At 45.9% G+C, this 12,631-nt stretch overlaps 1 protein-coding gene across 6 annotated transcripts in view; it reads left to right on the top strand.

Moving 5' to 3' along the window:
* Window positions 1-12: 12 nt before the first annotated feature.
* The window catches only part of LOC118174227 (UPF0488 protein C8orf33 homolog), a 31,074-nt gene continuing 18,455 nt past the window's right edge, over window positions 13-12,631 (top strand). For 2 of the 6 annotated variants that reach the window (XM_035339426.1, XM_035339425.1), the window contains exons 1-6: window positions 855-914; window positions 2,774-2,908; window positions 3,221-3,803; window positions 5,279-5,369; window positions 5,494-5,640; window positions 5,777-10,104. In XM_035339426.1, the coding sequence (XP_035195317.1) occupies window positions 859-914; window positions 2,774-2,908; window positions 3,221-3,803; window positions 5,279-5,369; window positions 5,494-5,640; window positions 5,777-5,973 (1,209 nt within the window). In that variant the 5' untranslated portion in view covers window positions 855-858 and the 3' untranslated portion in view covers window positions 5,974-10,104. Of the gene's footprint in view, window positions 60-96; window positions 120-686; window positions 766-854; window positions 915-2,770; window positions 2,909-3,075; window positions 3,804-5,278; window positions 5,370-5,493; window positions 5,641-5,776; window positions 10,105-12,631 lie in introns of those variants that run through there. The other 4 variants (XM_035339427.1, XM_035339430.1, XM_035339429.1 and 1 more) reach the window with 4 other exon arrangements.

Consider the following 12,631-nt stretch of genomic DNA (forward strand, 5'->3'; position numbering starts at 1 on the left):
AGGGGCGGCGCGGCGGGGAGAGGGGAGGCCGGGCCGGGGCGAGGCCGGGCCGGGGCGAGGTGAGGCCCCGCGCGGGCCCCGAGCAGCGGCCGCTGCCCCCAGGCCGGGCCCGGGCCGCTGTGAGAGGGGTCGGGGGCCGCGGCGGGGCTGGGCCTAACCCGGGGCGGGCCGGCGGAGCCGGAGCCGGGTTCGGGACGCGTGGGGAGCCCCGCGTGGCTCCTGCGGGGCGCTGGGGAGGGCTCGCCCGGCACATGGGGCTGCCCGGGAGTTCTACCCGTTTTTCTCGGTCGCCTCGTTGTTCTTGTGGCGTGGGGAAGGGTGACAAAAAGCGAGAGGAAGAGGAAGGGAGGGGGAGAAAGAAGGAAAGCAAACCAATCGAAAGGCCTGGCTGGATGCTGTGCTGCCTGGGGGGGCTTGTCGGCTCGGGTCTTTGTATTCGCTGCCTTCCAAACGGGGCCCGTTGCAGCACCCTGTGCCGTGTTGGATTATGGCATAAACTGAGCTGCTACACAGCACACCTCAAGTGGAAGGCCAGGAAACGTGGTTTTTATTTATTTATTTATTTATTATTTTTTTTTTACCTGCTAGTCTGATCTCTCACACGGACTTCAGGAAACAGTTTTAGAATCCATTTTGCAGGTGGGAGATTTGTGCTGATTTTAAGCGCTGTGCCTTCCCCCGTCCCCAGGGACAGGTTGCAGGATGAGCTGGAGCGGTGCGTTTTGCAGACACATCCCCTGTGCCTCAGCCCGACCCCAGCAGGAGGTAGGTGCCTGTCCCATCCACTGCTCAGTTCCAGCCTTGGTTCTGCTGTAGCAGAGACAGATACTTGTGTTCCTTATCTCCAGTCTGTTGCCTATGCTCGTGTTATGTGGGGTTTGTTCTAAATACAAACCGACAAACAGCAATGAACTGTAAGAGCAATCTGATGTAAACGGCTTCGTATTTTATTTCTGTGACTTCGACTCTCCCTGTTCTCTGTATTGTTTCTTGCATTATGGTTTTAGACTAGACATTGGGAGGAAATTCTTCACTTTAAGGGCGGCGAGGCACTGAACAGGCTGCCCAGAGCAGCTGTGGATGCCCCATCCCTGGAGGTGGTCAAGGCCAGGCTGGATGGGGCCTTGGCCAACCTGATCTAGTGGGTGCCATCCCTGCCATGGCAGGGGGGTTGCAGTTAGGTGATCCTTAAGGCCCCTTCCAACCCCAGCCATTCTATGATTCTATGATTTACCATCTTAGTGCTTGCCAGTTGGTTCTTCTCCAGTTCTACTTCTGTTTTTCAGTCTTAAAGAAATGCTGTATTAGTATGGCTGGCCCTTAAATACCAAGTTTATTTTTTGTGAAGCTTGGTCCTTATTGTTGTTGTTTGAAGGAGAAATTACTTTAAAGATAACATCGCATAAAATGCTTTTCAGGAGAGCACAGTTTTATCCAATCAGTCCAACTCGTTAATATACGAAGTTACGGATCTTGCTTCTTTATTACACCAGTGTCTAGTGCTTGGTACCTAGCGTCAAGGAGCAGCAGGGAAGGTTTCTAGGAGCTGAGCACAGTGGCAGGGCAGGCTGAGGCTTGGCCAGAAGGGGGCCCATTCACACAGCACCTGACAGAGGAGAGCAAAGCAGGGCTGCTGAAGGTAACCACGCTTTGCCTAGAGTCCGGATTGCCAGAGGAGTCTGTGGTGATGGGGTAGATCCAAAGTCTAGCCAGGAATTTAGGTGTGGATCAGGGTCAAGGTCTGGATCAATGAGCTGTGTGGCTGCAGCAGTGCTGCAACATAGCTCAGGCAGGCCAAGCATGAGATAGATCTTCAGCTTGAAATAGCTCACAAGTGAGTGAGGAGGGAGCTTCCCTTGAAACTTTTTTTATTTTTTACTTTGTAACAGCTCTTAATGGTAAACAGTGCTTGAACACAGACAGCAAAAATCTTTGATGTAGGAGGCATGTGTGCTCAGGGCCCTGACACCTTGGTGCTGTGAATGTACGTCTCACTTTTTTGGGTGGGCCCAGCCCTGTTGGGGTGTTTCTGCCTTGTACGCGCAGGGTTCTTAATCCCTTCCTACCATGGGACTCTCAGCATTGGATCTGCAGTCTGCCTGTAAGGTATCCCTCGCTTGGAGAGTCCTGGAGAAGCACTGCAGCAAAGAGGATGTTTTTGTGTGTGTGCCTATTCCAACGTACTGGTCTTGTACATCAAACTTTTTGTGGCTTGAAATGTGTTAGACAAGCACTGGAAGACGATGCACATACAAAGCTCCCAAACTGAGGTCTTTGGGGCCCGCTGGCATGGAAGAACTATGATTTTTAGAGAATTGGATCTAATACAAAGAACTAATATTACTGTCGTGATATGGGTGGGTTGTATGAGAAAGATTCCTTTCTTGGGTGTACTCACTGTTCAATCAGATCTTTCCCAGTTTTCCAGAGATTCCATGTTCTTGGATGTCTCAGTTGCTTTGGGGGAATGGATGTTAAGCACTTGGCAGCCTCTATGCTGTTAGTAGTACTGACTTTAAGATTCCTCAAATATATAATAAGTAGTTATGTATATTTTTTTCCTTTAGGGACATTTCATGGTACTGTTTTAGCTTCTAGAAGCACTTGGAGCTTCCTTTCACTGGAATGCCTGTCACGAGTTAGTTAGAGGTGATACGAACACAGAACGTGTTCAGAGCAGACCCAGCCAGCAGTGTCTCACAGGATGTTTTTAAGGCACGCTATAACCTCACCTCTTTGTTGTTTCTCTCGATCTTTTTCTTGCGTGCAGCAGAAGAGTCGCAGCACATACCCAAGGTCCTGCGCTTCCGTGGGACTCCTTTTGTGAAGGAGCGAGAAGTGATGACCTGCGTGTTTGGGGTTTAGCGTCTCAAGATAGCCGAGGAGTGGAAGAGCATGGAGAAAGCAGGTGAGCTCGAACAGTCCCCTCAGGGGAGGGTGAAATTTGGTTCTTTTCTGCAGACTTGTGGTTGGATCACCTCTCTGTGGCAGTACTCGTACAGAGGGAGTTGCAGTAGCAGTGGCATCCCCATAGTAGTAAACTTGATTGATGGTAACGCTCTTTTTCTTCTCTAGACACAAAAACTGATGATGTGGAAGGACAGCAAGGCAACGGACAGGCTTCGGATGGTGCGGTGTACACAAAACAGTCTGACCAAATCTCTGAGGCAAAACCGAAGTGGTCCATGCCATCTGACAACAACTTCCGATTTGATTTTACACTTCCTGAGGCAGACCCAGAAGCAACCGGTGCACCCTTGGAAGCAGTCCCTGGTGTTGGTGGTGCTGAGCAAATAGAAACCAATATAAGAGCCACTGAGCAGGAGAACTGGAGTGGAGCTCTGAGTTTTGTTGCCTCTGGACATGAACCCAAATTTGCCTTCAACTTTGCCATCCCAGATGAAGACTGTCCTCCGGTCCCATTAGTTCCAGCAAGCCAACATACAGAGGGTACAGCAGATCATGAAGTGCTGGGTAATGCATTGCCTACTGAATCAGTAGAGGTGCTGCAGGTTACAGCCTTGCAGAAGCCTGAGTTGGCTCAAACTGCAGGTAGTCCACCCAAAGAGGACAAAAGCCACCCCTCATTAACGATCCCCAAACCAGAGAGTGCTCCTGGAGATAAGGCAGTGATGGAGAAATCAACATCAGATGGAGCTACACAGAAGAAGAAAAAGAAGAAGAAACAAAAACCATCTGTCAGTAAAAAGGATACAGAGGAAGCTGAGGTCATCAGGAAGACAAAGGCAGAAGCTAATGGATGCCAGAATAAAGATGGATCCCACCAGGATGAGACTTCGCAGGTATTTAAATATTGATAAGATCCCATCGTTTATAAAGCCTTCAGTAAAAGAGAAACTTAGTGTCTGTGCAGAGTTTAACCATCAGTATATTGACACGAGATGAAATAACGAAAGGCAAGAATTTTTGTTTGCTTGGAGCAGCTGATTTCGTCCCATGCTAGTCAGTTAAGAACCCCATCAGTGCCAAGGAATGCGATGTTCCTTTCAGACCTGTGCTGAAACATTTGGTGTTTAGACTTGTGATAGCTAATCCTGGGAACCTGGGTGCCACATTTTCTTTAAAACACAGCATTAAAATATTGCAGGTAATTGTCTTCAGTTAGTGCCAAGCTGGTGTCTGTAGGTGTTAAAGCAGGCACTGCACCCCCAGCTTCCACATTGTCAGCTGTCACGATTACATAACGCAAACAGAAAAGTTGCTAGCTGCTGTAGACAGGGCTATGGCAGGTCCCAGGATGGACCTTCATGGAGCTTCTAGAAGGTTGCCACTGTGGGGCATGGCCCAGAAATCAACTGAAGCTGCAAGTTATGTGTAAACACACCATTAAGATCTTACGATCTAAACACATCCGGAGATTTCCTGATGTTCTGCTAAGGTCCAGGTCTCCATTTCATTTTTCTTTCCAGCACCAGTGTAGTTAACAAACAATGAACAAACAATGACAGCTGGGCCATACTGACACACAAAACGACAAAAGAATTGCTTTTGTTAATATTCTAGACCGAAGCTTTCCGTCCAAAGTGTTGCTTACCAACAGCCTTACCAGTAAACAATGCTGAGCGTCAGAAAGGGAGAAAGAGTTGAAGATGATGTAAAGCCCTTCCCGTCCACTGGAAGGAGATTGTTGTAAGGAAAATAAGGAGATAGCGTGAGGGCTTTTGCGTTTATCTGTACAGAACAGTTAACAATTGCTTCAGACTGTGGGTGCAGCCCTGTTTCTCTCCCTTTCACTGTTCAGTTAGCTTTATGTGATAGGCCTTGGCTCCTTCCATCTTCACGCTCCCTAGTCTTCATGCAGTTCTGGCTGAGCAAACACAAAGGAGCTGAGGCATCAAGACTCAGCTTCTGATTTTGTCCATTACTTACCCTTTGATTTCAGGCAGGTTTTGGGGTAAATTTATTGTTGTTTTGTTGTGTTCATGCTTATTCCTCCCATCCATAAGTTGAACTGACAGCTTCTTTCGTGTGAAAGGGCCTGGCTAGCTTTGCGGAAAACTGTCATCTGAATGGCAGCCAGGTTTTAAATCCATCAAACAAAGGCAAAGAGTTGCAATAAAACATTTGTCTGGTGCTTTAAGTTTACTCACTGAAAATATAGGGAATAGGGAAAATGTATTGAAGCCTATAAAGTAATCACCAGAACCAGAAATTCTGGGTAGTCCTGCCTTTATGCAGGTTTTGTGTGTGTGTAGCAACTGCTGCTGATTTTTGCATGGTTTGTTTCCTCATGCACATTCTGTTCCACGTTGTACAGCAGTCAGACGACCAGCTGTGGAAGGAGGTGGACTGGTGTGTGGAACAACTGGAGCTTGGCCTGAAGACACAGAAATCCACTCCAAAGCAGGGTGAGCATTCAAGTGAACGAGAGCTCTCCCCGGTGGGAGGGGTTGGCAGACAGGAACAGTGCTGCAGGGGAGAGCCTGTGCGGTGTCTTAAACTGTGGGTTGTTTCTCCTTTGCACTGCTTCAGCCGAGGAGGCTCTCCGGGCAATCAGGACACTGCGCAATGACAAGGCTCCACTGGTGAAGAAGCGTCAAGTCATGAGAACCCTTTTTGGAGACTACAGGAAGAAGATGGAGGAGGAGCGGTGCAAACAGCTGAAGCTCATGCAAGCAGGTAGGAACACGTGGCATGCAGGGGGAAATGAAGAGGAAAGGACTTCACTCCTGCCCTCCACATAGCTCTGAGGAGTGGGAGCTCACTGTATTAGATGACTAAACATAACTTCCCGCTATTTTCTCCCCTCTTTAAGCTGCAAAATCAGCCAGAATCATGGAAGTGAAGGAAAGCATCTGCAACAAGAACTGCCAGGTCATCAGGAAGCGCTCTGAAGTGTGTAGGAAAAGCCAAGATTCAGCAGGATCCCCTTCAGAGTCATCCAGGACACTTAATACAGGCTCATTCAAATTCACAACTTCCCAAGAAGAGTTTCGCTTTAATTTCTTCTAGGAAAGTATCTTAGATTTAAACTGTAGGTAGAAACTGTGCAAGATCTCCCATAAACTTAAAAAGGATGCTATGCAGTAGAAAATGTTTTGCAAGTATCTCTGTATTTCCTGAGGAAAAGATTCTCTTTCAGAGTGCCTTTAGACCATACGGATCCGCCAACCATGCATGGACCCCAAGCCTCAATTCTACACAGCAGTCCTCTATCCTCACACTGAAGAAAGGCACCTTTGCAAAGGTACCTCTGGAAGGAATTGGTTTCCTTCCTGCAGAACTGACATTAACCTAAAAATGTCTGTTACACTGGGAGATTTTCCCATTCTCCTGTTGCTTTTACATAAAGCAGACCATTTATAGCAGATGAGGAAGCAGTTTGTACAAAAGGGAGTGCTCTGTAATGAAGATCCAGCTTCTGTGAGGAAAAAGGAGAAAAGGCAGTGTAAGTGCATGGGGTGTCTGAGTATGTCCACGTAACATCTGTGTGAATGCAGCTCCTGGTATTGAGGAAACACAGGGCAGTAGGTATAGATAATCGCTGCCATCTACAGAGCACAAAAGTTCAGGATCTTGGAGGAAAATGAGTGAGAATCATCCTTGCTCATTCATCTGTTTAATTGACAGGTGTTGACTTAGAAGAGAACTGTAAATGCTGATTTAATCCAGCTTAGGGACGTTAGGGCAGTTGTTTCCAGACAGGGAAATATTCCTGTTTCTGAAATGAGGTCTTGTCCTTAGGAAGGATGAACAATTGGTTCTTTAAAAACAAACAAACAAACAACGGCAACTTTACTTTGTAAGTAGCCCAGTTACAAACAGCAGTGACTCAGGATAAATCATGCTAAACCTTGGGTGGCAGTGAAATGAACTGTGAGAGCCCAAAGGTTCTCTGGCATTTGATTTGTATTAAATTCTTGCTTTATGGACAGTTGAGTGTATGTCTCCAGTGTCTTGATACTGCTTCAGCTAATGAACCCATCTCCTATGTTCATGCAGAAAATCTTCTCCACTCAGCCTAAAAAAGCTGAAGGAACAGAAGTTCTTTAAAAGGAAACATGGTAGCAGGTGTCCCTAGGGTGCAGTGCTTTCCTTCCTTTTTATAGTCCAGTCAGTCATCCTGCATGAGAAGCAAGAAATAGAAGTGTAGGCAGATTCCAAGGTGTGCTGAGAGCAACTGAAAGATGGTGGAAAGCGTTTGCTGAGAAAGACCTCAAAAAACTGATGCTGAGTTTAAAAAAATAAAATAAAATTACTAAGCTCTGATGCAGCCGCTTGCATCTGTGATACTTTTTTCTTTTAAATATGTTACATATTGACTGCCTAGGCATAACAAGAAACTGAACATAAGTAACTTTTCCAATGAGTAGAAATATGGAGAGAAGACTTAAATAAAACTGGAAATCAAGAGGTTAGCTGATTGTTTTACCTGCTAGCAAGTACTGCTGTTACTTTGACTCTGTGGAACATCACTATACAGTATTTTCTGGATTTTCAGGATTAAATATACAAAAGCCAAATTGTTTTCAAATTTTTACTGCTCTCATTGCATTTTCTAAAATTAAGCAGCATCCTGTGTACGACCTTGGAACTACAACTGTTTCCTTACCTAGCTGGCTATGCAGAATGTGTCTGGGAAATAGTTATTTTTCTCCTTTTTCCACGTAAGGCTAGAGCTGATAAAATATTATAAATTCCTGTGCTGTGAAAGGCTGCAGGAGTATTCTGGGAAGCATTCTTACACAATTGCCTTGTTCGACTTTTCTTCAGGCATTTGCTATTAGGATAGAAATACTAGTCAGATAGATGTTTGGTTTAACTTAATCCAGACAGTTTATCTCCAAAGAGGGCAGAAAAAAAAAAGAAAAAAAAAGAAAAAAAAAAGCATTCTAATATGTGCAAGGCTGCTGTGGTTCTTCAGAGGTCTTTACATAAAGCTGACTTGCAAAGCCAACCCATATTCCTTTGTTGGAGGACTCAGAAGGGGCAAAAGTTGATCGAAGCCCTTCATAGCCCTGAGTGCCATGCTTGACCTGTGCACTTGAGTGTAAGACCAGAAGTCAGCTGGGCCAGTTCCACAGGCAGGCTGTGTAAGCTTTGTAATGTTTGACACATCCCTGTTGCATTACCATTTGATTAATTTGAAGGGAAACCAACATTATTAGAAGCTAAGAGATGCTGTTGCTGCTCTGTCAGTTCATTCCCCTTTGGAGAAGCCATAAGTAAGTCTTAATGACATTTAAAATAAAATGTCTACTCTTTTTAGCATTGCTTTCTGTAGGATTTCAGTGACATTTATGGTTTTCATGACATGTCTTACTACAGCAGTGTCACATCTGTAACGCACGTGGCTGGAGACATGGTCCATGCCCTAGGGCATTAACAGTGTACAGCGATGGGGGAGAAAGGAGAAGTCCTTATCTGCTTGGAGTTTTCTGTTCCAGTGTTCCCAGTTTAAGAAAACATAGCTCAGTTTTGGTAGAAAATGTGGCTTAGTTCTGATTGCCTGTCTTTCTGCATCCCTCTGCAGCTTTATGCCGTGCACTTGAGATCAGTGTGAAAGGGGTGGCTGCAGTTGTGGTGCCTACCGTAGCTCTTTGGTGACTGCCCACCTAGACCTGGTGTGACGGTTCCGCAGTGCAGCAGTTCCTGGCCCAGGCTTGTGGCCAGCAACCCGCTTACAAGATCCTCCAGCGTGGTCCTCAGGAAAAACTTAAAGATGAGGCAAAATGGGAGTGTAAAGTACGGCAGTGCGGTCAGTGAGATCCCGAGATGACAAGATGCTGTCATTTTTCTCAGACCATTTCTCCTTACCAAAGCAAAGGAAAGGTCTCACTTTTGGGAACAAATTGAGGTGGTGTTTCTGCAGCAGGCTGAGACCAAGAATGTTGACACACCAAGGCAGCAGAAATCTGGGCGTGATCTCTGCTCCTTTTAGGCTTGGCATCCTCATCTGTAAAAAGATCCCTCGGCAAAGGTTAGGAAATGCAATCCCGTCCCATACAGACCCTGCCTCTGGTGGGCCGAGTCACTGGGGAGCAGCCTACAAAGGCTCTCCAAGAGATCCCCACAAAGTTCAGCTGAAATCATCCGAGTCCTGAGACTCCCTCTCCCAAGGCCAGCATAGACAGAAGGAAGCCAACAAAACTAGTCCCACCGAATCTGTACCGTGAGTGACTGGTAGCTCCTTCCGACAAGTTTTTTGAAGAGTGCTGGGGGTAGCCTGTGGAACCAGCATCTAATGACCCCCAAAGGATAAAATACTCTATTATCTTACTGAGGGGAGGAAAAAAAACAATCCTACCTTATTTTTTCTTTGAATTAGAAAGAAGAAAACCTTGCCATTTCAAGGAAGACAAGAATTCAAATGCTATAAAAGAAGGAAAGGTTTCTGAAGAGTGATAAGCGTCTGACCTGCAGTTTCTTAACAAAAACAAGGAGCAATACTGCTGTTTTAAGATCACACGGAGCAGTGACAGATCTTGCTGCTGAGGCTGTTTTACTCCAAGCACAAAGCTGCTTTACTTGCTTTGCTTAAAAGTATTTCTGCTGTTCACTGTTCATATTTAGAACTGAAGGAAAATTTGCAAGCCACTCTGCTTTAGAAAACTTTGATATTAAATTACCACAGTGCTTTAATTACTGGCAGCAGTTCTCTTCTGTGGTTGCTGAAACCTTTGAAGGAGTGACCATCTGCTGTGTTTGGCACATCTGTCTTTTTCCGTGTGAGCGCATCGACAGGCACTAGCCCCTGCGTATCCCACCACCAGGATGGAAGAGGTCTGGGTTGTGTACCTGTGCCTGATCTTGCTTATCGTGGTGCTTCTTCTAATGAGGCATAACCCGCATTTGGAGGAGGCCAAGAAGGAGAGGGAAAGCAAAAGCCCTCCACCATCCTCTTCCTTTTTTCCCAGTAACGTTGGCAAACAACTGGAGCACACCCAGGAAGAGCTGGAGCACTATCTGGAGAGGCTAACCCACGTCTTGTTTGACTCGGAAGCCAGGAAAAGGGATGGCCACCATGACCAGAAGTCCCACCACCATCAGCACAGAAGCGCTGATGCCAAGTCTGAAACTAAGGAGCACTCAGGAAAGGAGGCAGTGTACTCTCAGTATCTGTCGAGCCATACAAGGGTTCAGGTATGAGGCCTATAAACCTTCAGCCTCAGCCAGACTCAGAGCTCCTGGCTGAGGTAGCAAAGTCTGTTGAAATGCGTAGCGCATGAGTTTGGATGGGGAAGAGGTGGGGGGGAAGCCTCGCTGGTTTAAGTACAATAATTCATATTTTTGCACTGTGTATTTCAACACGAAGCAGCCATCAGGATGTAGCTGTACGTGGCGCAGCTTGTTGCATGTGTAAGATGTTAATGGTTGCATTAGCATCGATGCACGTGTGTGTATCTATACGTAGATTGCGTTCCCTCTTGTGTTAATAGAAACAGCTTTCGTTCCTTATTTTAAGAAATTATTAGGCAAATTTCCAGCTGTTTATCATCCCCTTTTCCCACATTCAGTAGGGTTTTGCCAGTTTGCTCAGCTAAGGATCTGGCCCCGCAGGGTACTGGAGCTCTGCAGACACCTGTCCTAGCCCGTGGGGAACACTTGCTATTGAGCCACTGGAAATCCTTGGGTAATTTTTCCGCTTTGCGTGAAGATCACGCATATTGTACTCTGAAAACATGAACGTTGCTATTGGCAACCTGCAAAATTCTGTTCCTTGGCCAAGACACTTGTTTTAGGGAATGGAACAAGATGCATGCCTTTATATTTTTATCTTTATCCTCATTGCAATACATCAGATTGTGCCCTTGAGATGACAGAGTTTCACGGCAGCTATGCACGGCTGTGTTACTTTATGCTAGCAGCTGTTTGTATTCTTCATCCTTGAGACACATATCTTGCAGTGCCCATACCCCACTCTGCCAGTGAGCACGTTCTGGGTCTAGGTGGGAACTGCAGGAGGAAGACTTCACCTTAGAGGGGAGAGTCAGACCTTGATGTGGATAACTGCTCCCTGCCAAAGAACCAAGAGACAGGTTTCCTTTCTTAGTAACAAAGGTGTTGCTGTAAACAGCCTTTTTGGTGAGCCAGGCAGCTCCCTGAGAGTCCATTATGACTTCGTAGTCTTCAAGAGCAGCCTGAGCTATTTGGAGGAATCAGTACGTCCCGTTGGAGGGAGAGGGGCAAATACACAAACCGTGAGACTTGTGCAAATTACATGGGCGGAGGAACTAATTCAAGTGGTTGTTTACTTACTGGTGCATTTCATTTACTGAAGAAAGTGATATTAGTTTTAAATCCATTGCAGATCAGAAAATAGCAATGTGTTTATATATATATATATATAAAATGCATCATGTTGCAAAGTAACATTAGCTTTTTTTTTTCTCCTAGTGTGATTAAAGATGATTATAGAATACAAATCACAGAGCGAGGGCTGTGGTCACTATTTTTTCACAGGTTAAAGTAGTGCTGTTTAGCTTCAGTGAACATTCATTTTTCTTTCACTGGAAAAAGGGAGTGTAATTGTTTCACAGACTTGATGCAGCAGACGATCCTCCTCTGGAAGCTTTCATATAAACGCTGCCGTTACATGAAAGGAACACGGAGCGTGCAGAAGCAAAGTGACAGATTACCTTGTGTTGTTCCCCGTTTTGTGTTTTGGGAGCAATAGGAAAGAAGTCACAACCTGAACAAACACTTAGCAGTAAGTTGTCCAGAATGAAAGGCCTGTTTCTGCTCCTACTGAGGTAAAACTGAAAGCTTCTCAACTTTGCTTGGAACAGCATCGGTGCCAAGACCGCCGGGGTTTCTACGTACTGGTCATGCAAAGTATGAATGTCGGGACAGGTTCAGGAGCTGTGGTAGAGTAAGCACGTTTACACGAGTGCACGGCGTGATGGAGATGCAGTCAGCTCAGAATGGGATTTGTGTGCGTGGGAACGCGTGTGTGTACATACGAAGGGGCCCTCTCTCAGGTCAAAGTTGGTGGTTTTGCTCAGGAAAGGGATTCAGCATTCTTTTCTTTCTTAGCATTTTGTGTCTTTCAAAGTGAACGTAGGTTGTTGGAAGGTGCCAAGTTACGATCTCTGGAAAAGGAAATCCTCAGTGTTGTCTAGCAGAGGTGGGACGGCTTGCAGCAAAAGCTTCTTCAGAAATGTCAGTCTCAGGCAGTCACATCCAGAGTTTCTGCTTGCTTTACCTGCCCAGTTCTGAGAGAGCCTGCAGGTCTGCTGGTGCTGCTGTGTGGAGGGACTGGTATGAAACCCTGCTATGATGGAGGCAGAGAAAACACAACCCAGCTGGAGTAGGAGGCCCTGGACAACAGCATTCAGGAGCTAATCTGGAAATTCAGAATAATGTGACCAGTACTGGCAAGAGGCCTTGCAGATTTCAGAGGTGTATCGGGCTTATTAAATGCACTCTGGATCAAGTCACAGACCGTCAGCTATCAGTGTGGACACTTTCGATTATCTCATCTTCCACTGGGGAAAGCTGTTCTGTCTTATAAATAGGTGTTGAAAAGGAGCTAGTGTTTTTGTTTGTTTTCAATTGTTTGGTTTTTGTCTTTCCTTGCACTCATCTAAGCACTCTCCTAGCAAGTTAGAATCCATATTTTCTTATTATTTTCTATTTGGTTTTACTTATGAATATCTTAAATGATTAA

The sequence above is a fragment of the Oxyura jamaicensis genome, chromosome 14, assembly GCF_011077185.1.
Source record: "Oxyura jamaicensis isolate SHBP4307 breed ruddy duck chromosome 14, BPBGC_Ojam_1.0, whole genome shotgun sequence".
Classification (NCBI taxonomy): Eukaryota; Metazoa; Chordata; class Aves; order Anseriformes; family Anatidae; genus Oxyura; species Oxyura jamaicensis.